We start from the raw sequence: 20,969 nt of genomic DNA, 5'->3' as shown, positions 1-20,969 counted from the left end.
CCATAATCTTCCCACATGTCCACCCTTAACCTTATTATACAACTGCATGTGAATGACATTAAAAAGAAAAAAGGAATTATTTTTTAAAGAATAAAAGCACTAAGGTAAGAAGAAAATAAAAAAATATCCCTTCCTATGGAATTTCAGGACCTTCAAAGGATGCCAGACAGAAGTTAATTTCTCACTTGTCTCCAACCTTGATGAAACATTTTCTGCAAAGAGGATAACATCACAGTCAATCCAGAATGGATGACTGGGCATTCTCCTTTAAATTCAAAGTATATACAGCAAATATGATTTCCTACCCTTATACATCAAAAGCTTTTTAGTATACTGTTTAGATTTTGCTGCATGGATCACTTGAACTCTTGGAAATAGGCAGAGCACTAAGTTACCCTTTTTGCACTAGTGGGCAATAGGTGCAAGACATAATTACTATACACGTGGCTTAAAGCATCTGCCTTCCAAGAAACACAACTGACAGCTTAGCTTAGCTCTGAACAATGACACTTTCTTACATACTGCCATTAAGAAGATTTTTACAAAATGGAAGATTTAAATCCCCTAGTGCCATTCCTGAGCCTGGCTTTATCTTTCATCTACTCAATGCACCTGGTGAACATATACTGCTTCAGTGTTCTACCCATTTATCATGACATCTTTCACAGAATGGACACAATATTTTTTTAAACATGCAATAGGGTACTTCCAAGAGGCCTTTGAACCTGCCTAATCACACCCCTGCTAAAAGACTACAAGTAAAAATTAAGTATGCTACCAGAAAACACTTTAAAATAGAGGAATTTTACAACCCTGATCACTGGCATCAAACAGTACAAAGATTTGCTTTTAATCAGTATTGTTAACTCAGAAACAGTTTAGATTATGTTTTTGCCACTTTGCTCTGGCTAGTATAAATGAAAGAATGTCAGCTGGGGAGTCAGGAAGTGGAAAAGTGGGAAGAAACAAAGGCAGCGGGCTTTAAGACGATGAGATAATTGGGAAATATATCAGGTCACTTAAGACAACAAGCTTAACATCCCAGAAGCTGCATATTCACAGTGAATTCCATAGGTTTTCCAGATGAAGATGGAACAACTACTGCAGTGTGTCCCCGTTACACAAAGAATGATCAGAAAACAGCCACACAACAAAGTTGCTTGAGTTCAAGCAGCTCAAAAAATGAGATGACCCTTTGTCACACATCAATCACAGTTCCCTGCCTGCAGACACAGTGTGATTCAGACATTGCTGGGCAGCTGAGATCCTTCAATTTGCCTCCAAAATCTGCTTCTTCCAAAGTCCTCTCAGGAGGAAATACACTGAAGACACTGCAGTGGTAGGAAAGAAAATAATTCAGACTGAGTTTTTGGAACATGGTCCTCAAGAATGATTTTAGTAAGATGCTGCCTTCTGTTTCACAAGTGAAACGATGCAGAAACAAAAGGCCTGATGCCTATTTGCATAGATATTCAAAAGGCAGCAGAATTTTAAGTGGACAGCATCCCCTAAAAGACAGAAAAAGTACCCTATAACCTATTTCCCTCTTTCTGCCTCTCAAAGAATTTATTGCCAATGTTAATGGTGGATCCAGTTGCTGCCACTATTTTGAGCACCTTTCTGCTACTCAAAGATGATCATATGAACAGTTTACTACAGTGTCAGCAGCTAATAGACTTCCTGCACTATTTGTTCAACTGATCTACTACTTATGAAAAGCAATAGTGAATAGTCATCCCAATGTGTGCAGAGCCTTAATACAAAGTTTAAGCAAATGCACAGCCAGGGAAATCCTAGTTAGAAGTTTCCAGCTCTTCCTAACAAAGTATTTCCTACAACCCCATCCCTCAACATTAACTACTTATTCCAAACTAGGCTGGCCAGGATCTAGCTCATTAATCTCCTTTGCCCATAACAAGCAAAGACAGCACTCATTTCTTCCAGGACAGGATCTAGCTTTTGTTAATCTTCATGGCAGACAGCGACAACAGACCTTTTATGGAAAGATACAGACCCTGGCTAATCACTCTCCAAAGCAGGCAGGGATATTAAAATCGTCATCCCAGAAGACAGCAGCTCTTTCGGAGGTTAAAACTGTATCTTTCTGATGCCACCGCCACCCACTACATACTCTCCCTGCAAGACAACCGCCTTCCCTCCTCCACTCCTGGTCTCTAGTCTCCCAACTTGGGTGAACTGCATTTTACGAAAAAAGAAAACATCCACAAACAGATCACCTTTCACTTGGAACACCAGTCCTCTCCAGAGATGCATAGATAGACAGACGGACAGACATAACAACAGAAACTGTAAGCCCTAGCTCTCAATTCTGCTCAGCAAATGCAGAATGCACACAAGGCCGGCCACACTGCCTAGCTAGCTAATGTGCTGCTGCTGTACAAATATAGAAAGCAGAAAGTGGAACAACCGTTTCAGCAGAAGAGATTCTGCACAGCTCTCTGAGAGGGAGGAGCAGGGAGCTGAACCAGCCGAACTGCTTTACCCATACATGGTCTCTGAAACAGACCATTGCTAAGACAAGTTCCTTTACACTCACACACCCTCATTCACTGTCACACTGTGCAGGGGGAAAAAAGAATTAAAGTGTACGAACTTAAAGGAGTTTTGGAATGAGTTCCAAGCCCATTTTGCTTGAGCCCACCTTCATAATGCAGAAATGTCCAACACTTCAGCCAATAGAATCTGGGCAGCAACTCAGACACAAGACAAAAATCTCCCTTCCAGGGAATCCCCACATCCACCAGCATTTCAAAAACTACTGAACTGGCCAGGTCTTCCTTGCTGCTTTCGGACACACACATCCACATACTGAGCTCTTGACCTCCCCCCCCCCGCAACTGAATTACAGCAATCTTTTTAAACCCTTCTCCCTTTTTAAGTATTTTTGTAAACCAGTAAGCCTGACCTTTCCCATTGGTTGATGCAAACTACTATGGTGACCTGACATATCCTGTCTGCTTTCCCAACAGTCCTTTCTGCCAGTTTTTAAACACCAACTAAATCTTTTCCTATGCATTATTCTTAAAAACAGAAGAAATTCACTTCCATGTAGCACCCCCTTCTCTCCCTTTCCTCCTCCCCCCCCCCGCCTTTTCAAGTTCTGGCATGGAAAGAGAACAAAATTAGTGTAACTGAAAACCCAAATCCCTAGGTATTCAAAGAAAAAAAAAAAAAAAAGAAAAAAGGGCATAGTCCCTGATTTAGTACACAGGTATGACAGTCTGCAAACTCAAAAGCAGTTTCATTTATATACAAAAGCATAATTTTTCAGGAGAGATTTATTACTCTATGCTGTTGCCTATTTCTTATACTAAGTATACCCCACATTTATACGGTGATACAAAGCTATCTTACAGAAGTTACCAGAAAAGTTCTCTCGTACAAATAAGTGGAAGTTGAAACTTTCAGCTGCACCAGGAATGTAGTAACCAATTCAGAACTCAGAGAAGTGCTCTAACTAGTTGGGCAGTTCTGTTAATCATAGAATGGTTTGGGTTGGAAGGGACCTCAAAGATCATCTAGTTCCAACCCCCCTGCCACAGGCAGGGACACCCTCCACTAGACCACGTTGCCCAAAGCCCCATCCAACTTGGCCTTAAACACTTCCAGGGATGGGGCCTCCACAACCTCTCTGGGCAACCTGTTCCAGGGCCTCACCACTCTAACAGTAAAGAATTTCTTTCTAACATCTAATCTAAATTGACCCTCCTTCAGCTTAAACCCATTACCCCTTGTCCTGTCACTACATCCCCTGATAAACAGTCCCTCACCATCTTTCCTGTAGGTCCCCTTCAGGTACTGGTAAGCCGCAAGTAGATCTCCCCAGAGCTGCCTTTTCTCCAGGCTGAACAACCCCAACTCTCTCAGCCTGTCCTCACAGGAGAGGTGCTCCAGCCCTCTGAGCAGCTTCGTGGCCCTCCTCTGGACTCTCTCCAACAGCTCCATGTGTCTCCTGTACTGGGGCCCCCAGAGCTGGATGCAGTACTCCGGGTGGGGTCTCACAAGAGCAGAGGGGCAGGATCATTAATGTGACCTGCAAGTAGGTGGAAAAGTGCTGGTATTTAAACCAACAATCTCAACACTTTTTTCAAATTTCTCATGACTGAGATAATGGTTTAGGCTGTCTGCAAAGATATCAGCATACTCAGAATTAGCTGTACGCCTAAACATATCCTGAATTATCTTCCTCACAAAAAAGGATCAAGAAAAATGTGTCCTAGTCCTGCTCCCCTGAAAGCAGTCATGGAATGCCTATTAAACTTAGTTTTGAATTACATGAAAAATACTTTAAAACCCAAAGAAATTCTAAAGCAAATTCTGCATCAGAGAATCAGTGTCATGGCAGCTTGCACACTGTGAAATACAGATAGTACCACCTACAGCCAGTGTCCGATAGTAATCCAATTCTGGCACTGAATGCACAATCCAAAGTGTAATATGGGTGGCTTTACTCCATAAATATCAGAATATTCTCACTTATCTTTTCTTAAGTCACCAAGCATATGATCACAGATTTCTGAGCAGTCAAAACTGCTTTAGAGAAGTAAACATACAACCCTTTTTTTCCCCTCTAAGATTTTGCACATTGATAATTTTCAATGGTAATATCACTTCTAATGTCACTTACAACTCTGCAAGGAATTTTTACTGTTAATTGTGCTAGACATTGTACACTCATAACACAATGACGGGCAAGACAAAAAACCAGAAGAAATACAATTCTTCACTAAGTTGACCTGTCATCAAGATGTATGTTTTTTAATTTAGAAGTGTAAATGGAAAACAGGAATTTTTGGAAGGCAAATAACAAGGAGGCACAGGTAAGTTGGCAAAAAGACTTGAGATGGTGTTCTGCTTCGGAATCTAAAGACTATAAATAAGAGAAGAATTACTTTTACACTGTGTTGTGCCAACAGTAAATGCAAGAGCTAGATGTGACATTCAAAATATATTCTCTCTTCCTGAAAGACCAATGTTTCATTGCCTTCTGAAGAATCATTTATCAAAGCTCTATCTTGTAAGATTTTTGCAGAGATACTAAGACGTCTGGTGTCCATCCTGCAAATCTCTACATATAGTAAATTAAGAAAGATGCTATCATGCTATCATTTTTGTATGTAGTCTTGGACGTTATCTGCTAAACATTTCATTTGAACTACAGACTTCATAAATAACCAACTCTCTGCTTTGAAAAAAACCAGACATGAATGTTCCTTTTCCAACAGATTCTGAAGGATTTGTTGATAGTGCACATATGTTGGAATATCTTTTGAACTGCATAGTTTGAGGCAAAAATAGCACATAATATTTATTGATTCAGTGAAAACCTGAATTCTAAATGATGTTTGAAGAACAATAGCTTTTACTTTGACATTTGAAATACTGAAATTTAGTGGCTAAGAACTAAATTATTTTTGTGAAAGGTGCAGTACGAAACAGCCTGCAGACAGAATTGAAACCCACCGGAAAGAACAATTTTGATGTAGATGAAAAAAGCCAAGGTCCTAAAAAACTCTATTTCAAGTAAAAACAATATAAGACATCACAGAACTTCACCTGAGTTTGGGAGAGAATTCAGTTCTGAGAGAACACACAACACGCAACCATAAAAAAAAATTGTCTGCAAAGGCAAGCCTGCCAGATATCATACTAGCATGACACTGGATACTCAACACACATTCTCTTATCCACATGCTCATTCAAGATCTCCTTGAGGTGTGCTGCTGAAAAGGATAAAGAACCCAAAGTGCCTGCTCATTTGCATGAATTTCAGCAATATCTAAGTCAGTCATTCCAAGTTATATTTACAAGTAATTTAGTTAAACCAATGTGGAAATTCAACAGAGATATGATTTTAAGCACATTTTATACAATCTTACTCTACTTGGAACTTTACCACCACAAGCCAAGTCATTAAATCAGTTATAAATCTACTCTAAATCAGTACAGACTCATTACCAAAATGCAGTTTGTCAGTTTGCTGTTAGTACTCTGCCTCTAACAGAGCAGCCAGTAAACCAGTGTATCTCTTCTAAAAACAAAACAAAACAAAAAATCAGACCACGATACACTGAGACTACTGCAGACAGAAGGGTAATATGCATACATGGGACAGAGAAGAGAGATTATGGGTGATGATTCCACTTCTGGCATAAAGCTTTCACACACACATACCTGTGCCTAAACTGAAATTCTTTGCTAAGCGTTGAAAACTACTGAAGACTTCTGTTCAGCCGTCTAGTTGCTCACTGTTCATTTGGAATTCAGTTTGCAACAATGCCTTTTCTTTTAAAATGCACAGAGCTAAAATGGCTGGAAGTTTTATGCTACTCAAGATGTCAGAAAGAAGACTTCCTTTACCTGGGATGATGACTGTGCCGTACTATACTGCTGTCAAACAAAGAAGCCTGCTCTGTCTATCACAGTTCAGACTTGTGAGGTATTCGTCCCTACAGCAAAGTGTTTGCAGACTAATTTGCACTGAAGCCTTAAAGCAGTTTACATTTTTTCCCTTGCTCTATGCAAATTTCCTGCTTTGACCTAATGTATATTTTAGCTTTACATGCTTGAATCTCCCATCAGGTGCAGACAAAATGATGGTCAGCTGACACGTGGGAAATCTCCTCTTGAAAATGTGAATGTTAAAGCTCTCCCTTTTCACTGTTATGTCCCAAACACAAAGCATCTTGGCAAGACAATATAAAATAGGTGTAGACAGCAACAGCAGAAAAGGTGGTATCTTGCACTTTTTTTATGTAACACAAGCATCTCTAATGACTGGAAGAAGGGCAATAAAACTACCAGTTACTTTTTTCCAATCAAGGTAATCTCTCTTGCCTCAAGAAATCTTGTAACAGGATCACAACTCAAGATACTGTGTTGTGATACTTCAAGAGAAATACCCATTAGAGGGTCTAAACAACTTTTCTCAATTTACGGCTCCCATTCTAATAAACCCTGAAGTATTTTACTCTGCTTTGATTTATACTGGGTTTTTTCCCCTGCCAAATAACTGATCAATGGATAAAAATGATACTTTCTTGCCTGAAGGCAGTTACCAAGGCAGTGAATAACTGCACATAGTCTTGAGGAATGGTGAACTAAAGAACAAGAAGCAATACTGAACAGGCCTAGATTGAAATAAAACATTTAAGACATTCATGGCAAAATTAATAAACAAGAATGCAGAAATATAAGTCTGGGTGTGTTGGACCACTGCTGCTGTCAGTAGCAAAACTCACATTATGACTTGGAAAACTGGACTGACTCATGGACATATCACTGAACAACAGTCTCTATTTCAACAGGCAGAACAGCGGGTTCTTCTTAGATACCAGAGTGAAAGATTAATAATGAGAAAATCTCAAAACCAAGGAGAATTTGTATCACTTCCCACCTAGCCTCGCCTAAAAAAAAAAAACACTGAAGAAAAAACTAGAGCAGGGCCTCTGAAGAGATTTGTGGCAGAAGACCCAGAAGGCAAATAGATGAAATTAAGAAATGTCGTAACTGATAATCAATAACCACATTTCACAAAGAGAAGCAAGAAATAGTTAAGGACACCTGCTTATAACAAAGTTTCTTACTAAGTTCAGTTAGAGACTGGATTATAGGTAGTATTTTACTTAGTGCGAGTCTAAACATTTAAGAACCACAAACATCTATCTTTTATAAAATTCAACTAATTCAGCATAATATTGTTTGCAGTAATTTCAAAAGAAAAGCTACACAATATTATAAATATTTCTTTTATGTCAAAGCATCATAATTTGTTTCATCTGATGATTCTTCAATTGACATAGAGGTTACTTGCAAGGGACCTTGCGAATTATGGATTTATTATTGATGAGATATGCAATAGTTGTATATCTATGACATAGCCACCTTTCTTGCTTTTCCCTTTAGAGGAGTGGTGCCAGGTAGCATGCCTCCAGAATCCTTACTCGTAGCAGAAGAAATAAAAGTTAAAGACACCTTTCCCCCACCATGCAATGATAATCTTACAAGTGTATTGAGTTTTGCAGGACTAGCAAAAAGGTGGATACAGTAGTAAGTACACAGTACTACTGTGGAGTTCTTTACCATATCTCCCATTGTGAAAGACAGCTAAGTTCTTCTCATTATTGTAAACCATATACTTTCCAAACAAAACTACCTAACGCATAAATCTTCGTGTTTTAGTGTTCATGATTTTATGATAGTCAGTTTTCAATCATCTACTTTTCCACAGACACTGTGGCTCCTGCTTTCTTCCACATGTAAACACCATTTCCTAAGCCTGCTCTAATATTTTGTTTCATATATCAAAAAGAAGCAGATACGTAAGGGCAAGCACATAAATAAGCAGGTAGGATCTGAGATTGATTTTTCTTTAATGTAACATTAGAAACTTTGACAAGGAAAGGAAAAGCAGTCATTCAAGAGTGATCATTCAGAAAGGGTGAAAACGGTCCACAAAACAGCATATACTTTCCCAAAGTAAATATCAGCAATAATTTTGAAAGTGAGCACAGGCTGAAAAAGAACAGTAAGTACCTTTAAAAAAAAAATCCTTTACACCATTGTATTTTGAAATCCCTATATAGGGATATACATCTGCACCCATGTCCCTGAGCAGACAGAAGAACTGTACTCCTGCCCTGGGTACTCTTCATCAGCAGGACTGCAACTGAACATATTAAGTTGCAGGATGCAAGCTGCACCCACCTTAAAACATTTCCCATCTCAGTGTTAAAACATAAGTAGCATTTTTAAATATCCACCACAGCAGTAGAATTTCCAACAAAGCTGCCTCTTAAAGACTTGGGTCCAGACACAACTATAGGAAGCACAGTACCTCACTTTACGCACAGCTCCCAAGAACATAGCTGAGGGGAAGAAAAAAATGTGATAGATTTATTATGGATATGCAATGCCAAGTCAATGCAGTAAAACCTATGTGATGAACTAATCTATAAAAAAAGCAATAGAGAAGACAGCAAAAGGCATCAGGAGATAATTTAGCAACTATTGTGATCACTAGTACAAAGAGTAAGACTGGAAGGACAGACAGAAAAAAAAATAAATTCAAGATACTCAGAAAGTCCAAGCTCTTCCACACTAGAAGCAAAGCATACCTCATGATATAAATCCCCACCAAATATTTTTCTAAATCAGGTGAGCTCCCGGTGAAACACGCTTGATGACCACACTCAAGCAGTACGTACAAGAAAGCTGCAACATTTGAAAAATGCTCCCGGACAACTTCTGGCAGAAAAGAATGCCTATGCCTTAAAGGTGAAAACGTCTGGGCCACTATTCCCCAGGAATTTCAAGTGGGGAATCTTCACTCCTTTATTATAATGCTGCCTCTCAACTTTCTACTTATAAACAGTCCTATAAAAATCAATCTTTATTGCTTCTTCATGTATTTATAATTAATTTTATGTTCAGTCTCTCCTGGTTTTTATATTTCTCTTCCTACTTCATTTCAGTAGCGTCCGTCACGCCTTCTCACACCTGAGACTGTAAATCCTCACACTGTGCTGAACTCCCATTGCCCTGCTTGTGCTTCTCCTATTCTCGACTTGCCTCTACCCCCTGGTACAGCAGTATACGTTTCACTAGTCCAAAAGACAGACCCTTACCGTGCCTCCGAGGACACGTAACCGCACCCCAGGTTCCTGGGATAAGCCCCCGACCTCTCCGCGGCCCTTCAGTCGCCCAGCCCGGCAGGCTGACGGCGGCCGTAACGCGGGGGAGCCGCTCCCCCGCCCAAAGGGCCACCCCGGGCCCGACGCACCCCCCCCCCACCCCAATGGCGACGCCACCTCGGGCTGCGCTCGCACCTGCAGCGCCCCTCGCCGCCGCCCCGCGGCCCGGCGGCGCCCGAGGCGCTGTCAGCGCTCGGATCAGATACGACAACCGGCGGCCTTCGGTTCCGGGCCCCGGAGGGGCGGCCGCCGCCCCCGGGATGGCGCGTACAGGGCGGCGGCTCCCCCGCGGGCCCCAGCCCCTCCGCGCCGCGGGGAGGAGAGGCGGGCGGGAGCGAGGCGCCCGCCGCAGAGGCTGCCGCCGCGGCCCGGCACGAGTGGCCTCACGGCGGGAGCCCAGGGGAACGGGGTGGGGAGAAGGAGAGCCGTTACCTGCGCGAGGCGGATCGCGTTCTCCGCGGGCTCGGCTCGGCTCCGGTCTGTCCCGGCCCGGCCCGAGCTCCTCCTGGCGGCCGCCGCCCTCCCCTAGCCCCGGGGATCCACCCGCGCCCCGCTCGCCTCCCTGCGCCGCCTCAGGCCGGCTCTGCAAGATGGCGGCGCTTCCGGGAGAGACCACGGCGAATCCGAGGTGGATGTGCCGGGGCCGCGCGCCCGCCCTCCTCGGCCGGCCGGCCCCTCCGCGCCCCGCCTGACACCGCCTCGCTCCAGCCACCGCGGCGGCGGCGGCGGTCGGCCTGCCCGGCGACCCCCGCTCCTGCCAAGAGCCCGCCGCAGGCTCCCCCGTCTCCTCACCCTCAGTGCGCTCGTCCGCGGCGCTCCCCCGCCCCTCGGCCGGCGCGGCTCGGCCCGGCGCTGCCCGCGATGGGGGTGGCGGAGGCGCTGGGCGCCGGGGCAGCGCGTCTGCTCTTCTACCCGACGCTGCTGTACACGGCGGTGCGGGCGTGGCTGCCCGGGTCCCGCCGGCCCTGGTTCCACCGCATCGACGGCGCCGTGCTGCTGGGGGCGCTGCCGCTGCGGGGTCGCAGCCGCAGGGTAAGGCGGGCGCGGCGGGGAGGGCCGGGAGGGCCGGCCGGGGGTGCCTGACGGTGCCTGTGCCCGTAGCTGGTGGCGGAGGAGAACGTGCGCGCCGTGGTCACCCTCAACGAGGAGTACGAGACCCGCTTCCTCTGCTGCTCCGCCCAGGTGAGCTCGGGGAGCGTGCCGGTGCCCCCCCGGGAAGGGGCGCTTGTCGCCCGTCCCGGCGCCGGGTGAGGCTTCAGCTGCCTCCTGCCGTGATCCTGGCAGGGACCGCCAAGTCTGACAGCCAAGACGTGGCTTCTTCGTACCTAACACCGACTTTGAAAACTATGCGACAAACCAAGTAAAACGTGAGGATGCAAGTAAAGTGTTAGAGCTGCAGTGGCGGTAAGGGAAGGGGAGCGTTATCCACGTACATCACTATGCAAATACAAGAACGCGTTTTGTTTCGGGACAAAACAGCTTTCCTTTAGCTGAACCACATCTTTTCAGTTCCCTTTCTGATAGCCGGCACTAAAGTTTTCATATATCCGATTTAAAGAATTGACATTAAATTGACCCCACTGAATTTCCCAACTGTCTCATCAGGTTCTGAATTTTCTTTCTGGAAAAAAACCCCCACAAAGTTAACTGATTGAGTCTGCTATGTCCATTTCAGGAATGGGAGGCAATGGGAGTGGAGCAACTGCGTCTCAGCACCGTGGATCTAACTGGAGCCCCCACCTTGGAAAACCTCCAGAAGGGTGTTGAATGCATACTGAAGCACCGAGCCTGTGGTAACAGTGTCTATGTGCACTGCAAGGCAGGACGCTCCCGCAGTGCCACCATGGTGGCAGCATATTTAATTCAAGTAAGAAGGATTCTATGCTAAATGGGGTTTATTTTCATACAGCCTGGGCAAATACAGCCAACCTTTACAGTTTACTTTTGCTCAAGAAGCCTGAGCGTGTACAGAAGCATTAATATTCCATGATTTTACAGAGTTTGGACTGGAGACCCATTTTAAGAGAGGTAGATAGCTAGGCCCCAAACTTAGATTGCTGTTTTGTGGAATGTGGCAAATGCAGCGTAAATGAACAAGTGAAATTTAACATTTGCTGAACTGCGGTGTTCTTTGATAATCTAGTTTATCTTTGCACACCTTGTTCATCTGCACTTATGATACTGTCAAGATAATGCTTCCTGCCAATGAGATAGTGGTGAAGCAGCAATACAGCTGTTATTGTAAGTAGTCTTTTCATCTGTTACGGTCTGCCTCTGCCAGCTCAGTTATTAGCACAGGCACTGGCAAAGATGTTCTGATCTTAAGGGAAAGAGAAACTGTTGTTGCAACAAAGCTTTAAAACACATGGTCTGATAGTATCTGTTGCTGGTTCTGGCAGATCAGTCAGACTGCAAGAAGCTGCTCAGTTTTCTGGGCTATTAACAGATAAGTTCTCAAAGGGTTTTGAATGATGCTGCCATTCTTAATTCTTTCTATGGAGGAGCAGATTGAGATGGGAGTAACAAGTCAGTCATGAGGGTAGGTTCACTGAGCAGATAAACATCCATTTTTGTCATTCAGATTTTCTCCTTGGTTAACTGAAATGCTGAGCCTTTCTAAGCCTTTCAATAAATACAATTCAGGATCAAGAGAAGTGACTTTGGTTTTCAGAGTTCCTCTACAGACCCAACTGGGTAAGCCAGCACTAAGAACAAAATCCCACCTGTGGATTCTTCTGTTGGTGTTATTTAAGTGCTCCCTGGAAAATTTTCTCACTAAGTACTCTAGTGCGATGGGAGTACTAGTAAAGTTTTTAAAAAAATTAAAAAAAGCAAGCTGCACTTTTACTCTTCTCTGGTGGGACTAGACCAGGAAACTACTCACAACATGATGGAAGCATGAGTGAGACAGAAAACAGAGGTCCCAGGCAGCAACCATCCCTCTTTAACCGAGGGACTCATTTCATGAACTTGCATTGACATTCAGGCCCCCTGGAGAAGAACATGAAATAAACAGAAGGGGCAAAGCAGCGAGTTTTCTAACAACTGTAATGCTGCCTGTGGCCTCTAGGGAGGATCTATTAACTGGTGCAGGGATAGAATGGATTTTCACTTGCAGGGTTTCTGCCTTTTCAGCTGCATCACTGGAGCCCTCAGGAAGCAATCAAGGCTATTGCCAAGATTCGTCCCCACATCCTCATTCGACACAAGCAAGTCCAGGTCTTGGAGACATTTCACAGGAACGTGATCACTGGGACAACTGCATAGTGTCAGTAAGAAATATCAGAATCTGTCTCGGCTGCTTTAAAAAACCCTTATGTTTTAATAATCTAATGAAGGCTTAAGCATTGTACTTCTTGACCATCAATAAAGAAGTTTTTACAAAAATTACAGTAAAGGGGCGGTTGGGCTGTTTCATTAAAGCTTTCCCTTCTTATGGCTAATATCTTAGTTCTCTTGGAGCCCCACAGTTCTCTCCCACATGTAGTATCAGTGCTGAGCTGAACAGCAATCCACAGGAAATTCTGTAGCATTTGCAGCAAAGGAAAATAAAACTTTGTCTCAGCAGAGACTTTATTCAGATTCTTACCCAAAGGGTTACAGTGCCAACAGAGAGGGGTAGGAGGAAGTGGTCTTAATTCTGTCTTTCACCAACACTAAATTCTGATTACAGGTGGGGATTCCCTGTACAGTGAAGGAAGCCAATGCTCATAAAAACAATCTCCCAGTTTGTTACCACTCCTCTAGGAGAAGTGCTCAATAATACGACCTACTAAAGGTCTTGGGGTCAGCTCTGGAATCTGTCTGCTGTAAATATTTCTGCCGGTCCCTCCTTCTGCAATAGGGACAGAGCAATGTTTAAATGGGGACATCCCTGGAGGGCACAGTGCGCATCTAACTCTGTGACTGACACAGCAGCAACACATAGTCTCCCAGGCAGTTAAAACTAGCGGTCTGGGCCAAGGAGGACATCCATACGCCACAGAATTTGTTATTAGCGGATCGGTTCCAGGCTAAAAAAACCCATTTGCTGCAGTTTGGGCCTCAAACACAAGCAGCTTATCATCAAGGGATCGAAGTAATAGCATTTAGTTCATCTGAAATCTAAGATGCGGCAGTTCAACTTTAATAGTGCTATGTAAAAGAACAGGCCCAAAGCCAGAAAGCCTGTCCTTCCTCTGCACAGGTACAGAGGATGGGGTCTTTACCGGACATTGTGAGCTTGTAGTAATTGGGACTGGTGCTGAGGGTGGTGGGTGCCTCTGAGCTGCACAGAACACTGTTGCTGCCCTTTCTATCACTGGGCCCGTTTTTCCCTGCTTAGGCCAGGACAAACTGCAGGTTAGTGAGCAGCACTTTGATGCCACTTGTGACTGTTACAACAGAGGTGGCTGGGTTAAGTTTAAAAGTATTTGCATCACCCTTTTTATAGCGGTCGCGAAAGACATAGATGCTGCCATTGCAGCTTGCAATTTTCCAGAGGGATGGTACTGAGCTCCAGGCGTCTGGCAGGCATAGCCGGGTGAAGCTATCCAGGAGGGGATTATAGCATAGCAGCGAATCCCCCTCGGCCACAATGAACACCACGTCCTTGTGTACAGCAGCATGCATGCGCCCTGCAAAAGGCAGTACATATGGCTTCACATGGCATTTCTCTGTGTTGGTATCATAGCACTGAATTAGCCGAGAGGGCTTGGTGAAGAAGTCCAAGTCATTTTCCTCCCCGCCCAGCAGGTAAATGACACCATTAAGGTTTACACCTGCAGCTCCGGAGACTGCCACTTCCAACTGGCTGGTCTCTGTCCAGACATTGTCTCTTACTCTGTAATATATGACGGCATTAGAGAGAGTGTCCTGTAGAGTTTTCCCCCCCAGTGAATATATAGCATCCTTGCTTGGCACGGAGACAAGGGTGTGTTGGAGCCGGTCACGGGGCAGAGGGGCACACCATTCCCAGTCTATAGTCGCATTGTTGCATTTCCACATGCGTCGTGGAATGGAGCCACCAACAACGTACAGGTCACTACCGTGCTTGCAGGCTGCGGTGATCTGGTGACACAGGCTGTTCTGGCCGCTCACGCTTATGGAGTCATCATCAGCACAATGCAGAGAGACAGCGAGTGAATGTGTACGTGACGACTCCTTTCCAATCAGGTAGATGTGAACATTTTCTCCAATCACCTGAGAGAAAGGAGAAGCATGTCAGCAGAATTGGACCTGTTTACACAAACATCAGTGATGCCTAAGACCAAATTTTTGAGCTTGGGACCCATCTGTGGGCCTGAGGTGTGTGACTGCTTCCCAAGTCCTGCCACCCTATAGCGTTCAGGAGTCAGAGCCTCAAAGCCTTTTCAAGATACGTATCATATCTGACATAGCAAAATAGCTACAGACTTCACTGGAACCCAAGTGTCTGTAGTTTAGGTAAGGGCTGGTTACATCACTGATGGAGCAGAGTTATTATAAGGGGAATACCCAACTCAGATTTCTGAATGGTCTCTTTGGTAACTGAACATCTGGTGAAATAAGTTATTTATGGCATTGCTCCAATCACCAGTGAAAGCAGCCTCAGGTTAAATTAGAAAAGCTGTCAGTGGGGTTGCTATTGATGACAATGAAAGTATTCCTCACTCAAGTATCATGAATTTCAATGGCATTTGTGTTTTGTGACTTTCAAGTCACACCTGCGAGCAGAATACCCTGCCTTGGGAAGTGCGAAACCAGCAAGCGCTACACCAACCCCGGAACAGAAGGTCTTTTTATACCTTCAGACTCGATCGCAGTGTCTCTGAAAAGCCCGCTCGCTCCTCCTTGTTGAAGTTGATCCAGGTTTCTATGGCAACCGTTGGATTCTGAGAACATGGAACGCCATCTGTGGTTTGGGGACAGAAAGGCATTTATGATATCTGGACAAAGGTATATATACTCAGGAACATCCTTTTCCTCCCCCTACTCTGACCACAAACCCTACTTTCTAGGGAGGAAAAAAAGATACAGAGGTTTATAGATTTTGGCAGGCACCATCAGCACTGCCAGCCAGACATCTACATGAAATTAGATTGGATAAATATCAGAAGACAGAGAAGCCAGATCTTTAGCACTTTGGATGAGTTTCAATGTCCAAGAGAAAGAAGACAAGAAAGAAAACTTATGTGCTTTGTGACGACTGAAAATATTTTCTTATTTAAGCATTTAGGCAAAAAGATTATCTTATTTGAGAATCTTTGCAGCTGCCTTTCTTTCTGGCTGGTCCTAGGAACTTATCTAGCAAAAGTCATCTGCAGAAATTTTCCTTCTCCCAGCACTGCCAGACAGCTGACTCTCAAGACTGAACATCTGGTGTTGCTGCTATCCTCTTAACATTCGGAAATCCCCAATGAGCTACTATAGCTTTTCTTAGCAGTGTGACAGTAGGAAACACTCAACAGACTGCATCAGATTTCAATTTGTTTTCAGACATCATTGGAAGTTTTGGTTATGCCGCAAACTATTGCATCATCGTCATCAGTACATGACCTAGATGATTTTAGGTATTTACTTCCAGTTTGAAAGCCAGCAATTATGCCTGTATTCCATATGAAGGTGCTCTGACTTTGTAGTCTGCTCTGATGACAAACCTTGAATTCAATGATGCTGAAGGCATCAGACAAATTCCAATACTTTTCTCTACACTGGAAGGGAGGAGAAAAAGCATGGAACAAAAGCAGGTATTTCAACTCCGTTTATTAGTAAAAGGGATTCCCATAAGCTATCCACCACATATGGAAAAACTTTGATTTTGAAATGGGTCCTAGAGTGCAACAAAAGGTAAGCTTAATAAATTACTATTTCATTAAATTAGTTTTAATCCTTGCCACTAATAGCTTCCTCTGTTAAATTCTCCATTAACTGAACAAAGATGCAGGAATTGCAAAAGATTTTCCCTACCAGCAGTAGGAGTATATTTCAGATTTTAATCCATTTTATGAGACAAGTTTTGGCATAAACATTGAGTAATATGATCCTATGTATGGAAGTAGATGATGCATGGAAAAAAGTTTTATTGAGCAATTATTTTAATTTAGGATCACAATTACTAAAAGGCCACAGTCCTAAAACTAAGGTTACTACATGGAATCCCTAGGAAGTTAAGGGTGATTGACCTCCACAGCTTTATTGAATGATTTTAGGAAATTTAGGTTTTAAAATGAACTCACAACTTTCTTTAAAAACCTCAGCTACACAGTTATCAAAATTACTCTAAATTTATAATCTTTTTTGAGCTATCGGTACATATTCTCAATAGATTTCTGACTGTGAATTTCTTCAAATGCAATAGAGATAACACAATGCAATACCTGTAAAGACTCTCATATGCATAGCATCAACTTTAAAGGCTATTTTAAGTCTTATGGACAGATTTGCCAGTATTCCAAAGAAGCCAGTCATGGTAGGTTTATTGTTGTAACAGCATATAAAACACATGACACAAAGTATAGTTATTTACTTGTTTACAAAATTATTTAACTAAAGCAAGAAAGGGGCAATCTCTCTGGTCCCAAGTCCAGCACATCTGAATGTATGAGCTTCTTCTACGTTCTTGCTTGCTCTAGTAACGATACATAAACACACAAAAATGGAGTTGTGACTGCAGCATCATGGAGAGGTTTTCAAGTACAGGCTGTACCTACCAGGGCAGCAGAGATTCTTTAAGGGTTGGTGGTTGTTGGACTAAGTTGATGTGTTAACACATCCTTCACAACACTGAGTCATTGCATCCATTACTGTGGAAGGCTATTACCTTTATAACAAGGGTAATTACTGTATTACTTAAGATGTTACATTACCTGTATTTCAGTCAGCTGAGTGCCTAGCCTAAATAATCCTAACAATTATATACAACTGTTAATAACACTAACATAGTCTAAAAATATGGCTTGTGCTTAAACTTTTTTACAAATGTTGAGTTGTTGCATTACTATGTTAAATGACTGTGAACTAAAGGAAAAAAAAACCACTTTCATAAGATATTCATTTCTGGTAAGGCTTCTTTGTTTTACTTTTAATGCAAACAAAATTATAGCAAATTCTTGAAAGTTACTAAGTTATATTTAAAAAACCTGTAATACTTCTGACCTATTGACTGAGAAACTGCTGGGCCTTACCAGCATCCTCTATGTCCCTTTTCTATACCTTAGACGCTTCACGTCCAGTAACAATTAGTAGGGTTTTTTTCCCTGATTAAGTTATGCAGAATGTTGCGCTTTGCTTAGCTAAGCCTCTAAACAGACAGTGATTATGAAAGCTTGGATCCTTCTATCTATTTTGTTCAATCCCTGATAGATTGTAAGTCTCTTTCTACATCCACATCCTGGCTAGTCTCAAGAACTCCTTACCTGTAAGGATGTCTGTCAGTAGGCGGAGAGGCAGGTGTAGGAACTCCTCCGTGTCTTGCAGCTGAGACAAATGTGACTTTGCACAGTGTTTGGCTGCTGTGTAGAGCTCCATGTCACTGTGCTGATCTGCCAACCACATGACCTGCAGACAGTTCCTAACCTGCACTGTACGGGCCAGAAAACGGGAGCATTCTTCAAAAAGGGCAGTCAGCTGGTACATGTCTGCCACTTCATAGGTTTCCTGCAACTCCTCTGCCCTCAGCTTTACAGTCCCATGGTAAATATAGTCCACAAGGAGCTGAAAGACACTCTCGCTAACGTCCTGCAGCTCAATCACCCGGTTGTGGGCCTCCTTTAGATTGGAAGTGAACATAGAACGAAAAAAGCAACTCTGAGCTGAGAGGACCAAACGGTGCAGTTGGAATTCTTTGCCTTCCACTGATATTGTAACATCAGCAAAGAGTTCATCCTCCAAGCACAATTTCATAATACCCTGGGCCACACGGCCTGAGTGGGAGCGGTCGGTGAAGGTGTAGTTCACAAAGTAGTTTTCTTCGGCAGAGGAGCCTCCAGTCTCTTCTGACGAGTCCATGGTGCTGCACAGATCAGACCTCCAGCAATCTGTAAAATCACAATAATTATACGGCTTTCTCTCTCCACTGACAATATTATGCAGGGTACAGGGAAAAATCAAACATATTGGTAAGAGGCCAGCATATTTTAGACTGAATATAAATAGCGCAGCCAGAAACTTCTGCTTGAGCTTCAGAATCTCAAACAACAAACGAGAAGCTGGCATAATTAAAATTATAATATATACCAAACTTCCAGTACAGCGAACATCACATCCCAGCAGAACTGGGAGGTGTGCATATCTTTTCACCACTCATTTCACTCACACAAAGAAATGCAGCAACAGTTATTCAAGTGGAAAGTCCAGCAACCACCCTAGGAAGCTTGCAAAGCCAAAAGAACGTGGCAGCACCGTAGCTGGGCTAGATGGAAAAAGGATTACAGTATCATACTAACAAAGAGCACAGACAGCAGTTCATATCATCAGGAGTTAATTACCATCCAAAACCAACATGATGAACCTGTGCAGTTGTATCAAGTAAGGTGAACTTGTTTTTACCAAAAAGATGCGTGAGAAGTCTGCCAGACATAACCACCAGTCCTTCAAGCTAACCAAATGAGATAACTGATGGTTATACTCAGTTTGTTAATGCACCAGATACCTCCAGCACACAAAATCACCTGTTAGATGTTGTTAGCCACTGTTTCCCAAATGGTAAGGAGAACTCAATTTAAAAGATAACACCTCTTAGTAGGTACCAAAGATTGTTTGCAGAGCTCCAAGCAGTTTGTGGGTCAAAAAACTTCTGAACCAGAGGACTGCTGTAGAAAAGAGCTGTTTTTTAACATGGCTCTTGACTGCATTAGGAGCAAATAGATGCCCACTTGCATTCACTTTAAACTTATGTTTACACCTCAACTATTAGCCATGGTGACCGACATCACGAATTTTTTCAACTAATGCTGAACATGATTTCCAGCACAATGTTTCCCAAAGACGGGATTTTTCTGCAGAAGATTCATAAGTTACTCTTCCACACTTTATTTTGTTGAATATGAATTTTCTTAAAATAGCTCTGCTTGATACAGGAGGGCTCCTAAGTCCTTTGCCCAAGTTCTGTTCACGGGAAGTAGTGTCTACATCCCTAAATAGCTGGACAAGTCCATCCCATCCTTGATGATGGCCTGCCTTAATTATACCCTTATTGTGATCTTACAATAGTTCTAGTCTGTCTGAAAAATACCTACACATTAGTCTGTAAGAGATCGAGGAACTGCAACTAGCACAGAACACATCGGTACTATTTTTCCAGCTTTAAGAAGTGCGAGCCGATTCTGCAAGCTGGCTCCCACTGCAGTTAAAGCTCTTGATCCTCACAGTCAGGGTGCTCAGAACCTGCAGCCCAGAACGCTGAAGCGACCACGCAGAGCACCAGGATACGGACGGATGAACTTCTCTGCCCTCTTGGCAGAACACAACCAGCTGCCCTCACTGCCCCGCACAATTTCCAGAGGACTGGTACCAAGTCACAAAAGAAATGCCAACAGCAGCTAAAGCCTACTGTAAACCTCACATCCCTCTTTGTAAACACAGAGTTCCCCTTCACATCCGTGGCATTTCTGCTATAAAGAGAGAGAGGTGCAGGAACAGAAAAGCGTCCCATAAAGCGAAATCCGATATTCCGTGCATATTTTGCATTACCAAAGCCATGACCTGCCGTATGCCAGGCTACAGGTGACGGCGGTGTAACCAGCCCCGGCACACCTACTCCCTTCCTTGCTCCCGACAGGGTCGCGGATGCCACGACAGCGCCGGGGACGAGGGAACCCGCACACACAACTGACAGCGCCTTCGCGCCGCGGGGTGGGGGGGAAAGGAAAGAAGAGCTAATTCTCGGAGAAGCAAAGACGCCACCGGGGCCACACTAAGGCTATGAAAACCGCCGGAGAGCTACCTCGCCCCCACAGCGCTGCTTCAGCCCAGGGGTCTGTCAGGGCCCCACCGCCCTTCACGCCCGCACCCGACGGCGGACACATCTCCACAGAGCTCGCTGCCTCCGCGTCCGGGCTGCTCCCACACCCTCCCGCCGGGCTCCCGCCCGCCCCAGGGCACCGGGGCTCCGCCGGCGCCGGCCCCCGCAGCACGGCCGCGCCGCCCCACGGCACCCACCTGCGGCGCCTCCCTTCATGCCGCCGCCCCGGAGCCTCCCGCCGCCGCCGCCGCCCCGGGGTGCCCTAGCGGCTCCTCCGCACCCCTCACCCTGCGCCAGGCACCGCCAGGCACTCGCCGCTTCCGGCCACCGACCCG

At 44.2% G+C, this 20,969-nt stretch overlaps 3 protein-coding genes across 25 annotated transcripts in view; 1 reads left to right on the top strand and 2 right to left on the bottom strand.

Moving 5' to 3' along the window:
- The window catches only part of CELF1 (CUGBP Elav-like family member 1), a 62,341-nt gene extending 51,815 nt beyond the window's left edge, over nucleotides 1-10,526 (bottom strand). For 15 of the 21 annotated variants that reach the window (XM_054828862.1, XM_054828858.1, XM_054828863.1 and 12 more), the window contains exon 1: nucleotides 10,146-10,281. The gene's annotated coding sequence lies outside the window, so the exon portion shown is untranslated. Of the gene's footprint in view, nucleotides 1-10,145; nucleotides 10,286-10,505 lie in introns of those variants that run through there. The other 6 variants (XM_054828875.1, XM_054828872.1, XM_054828860.1 and 3 more) reach the window with 6 other exon arrangements.
- PTPMT1 (protein tyrosine phosphatase mitochondrial 1) lies at nucleotides 10,409-13,100 on the top strand. The gene is made up of 4 exons (XM_054828878.1): nucleotides 10,409-10,745; nucleotides 10,815-10,895; nucleotides 11,389-11,580; nucleotides 12,849-13,100. The coding sequence occupies exons 1-4, from the start codon at nucleotides 10,575-10,577 to the stop codon at nucleotides 12,978-12,980; spliced, it is 576 nt and encodes a 191-aa protein (XP_054684853.1). The 5' UTR covers nucleotides 10,409-10,574; the 3' UTR covers nucleotides 12,981-13,100.
- Nucleotides 13,086-20,960, bottom strand: KBTBD4 (kelch repeat and BTB domain containing 4). 3 transcript variants are annotated; one of them, XM_054828852.1, is made up of 4 exons: nucleotides 20,832-20,960; nucleotides 18,089-18,709; nucleotides 15,479-15,585; nucleotides 13,086-14,894 (listed from the first exon to the last, which is right to left on the bottom strand). In XM_054828852.1, the coding sequence occupies exons 1-4, from the start codon at nucleotides 20,848-20,850 to the stop codon at nucleotides 14,034-14,036; spliced, it is 1,608 nt and encodes a 535-aa protein (XP_054684827.1). In that variant the 5' UTR covers nucleotides 20,851-20,960; the 3' UTR covers nucleotides 13,086-14,033. The 3 variants fall into 3 exon arrangements, with proteins under 3 accessions (XP_054684827.1, XP_054684830.1, XP_054684828.1); XM_054828855.1 differs by having other exon boundaries at nucleotides 20,922-20,952; XM_054828853.1 differs by lacking the exon at nucleotides 20,832-20,960 and adding an exon at nucleotides 19,910-20,433.
- Nucleotides 20,961-20,969: the final 9 nt, after the last annotated feature.

This window comes from Grus americana, chromosome 5, assembly GCF_028858705.1.
Source record: "Grus americana isolate bGruAme1 chromosome 5, bGruAme1.mat, whole genome shotgun sequence".
NCBI lineage: Eukaryota > Metazoa > Chordata > Aves > Gruiformes > Gruidae > Grus > Grus americana.
Note: the sequence above shows the minus strand (reverse complement) of the source record. Positions and strands in the feature narration are given on the sequence as shown.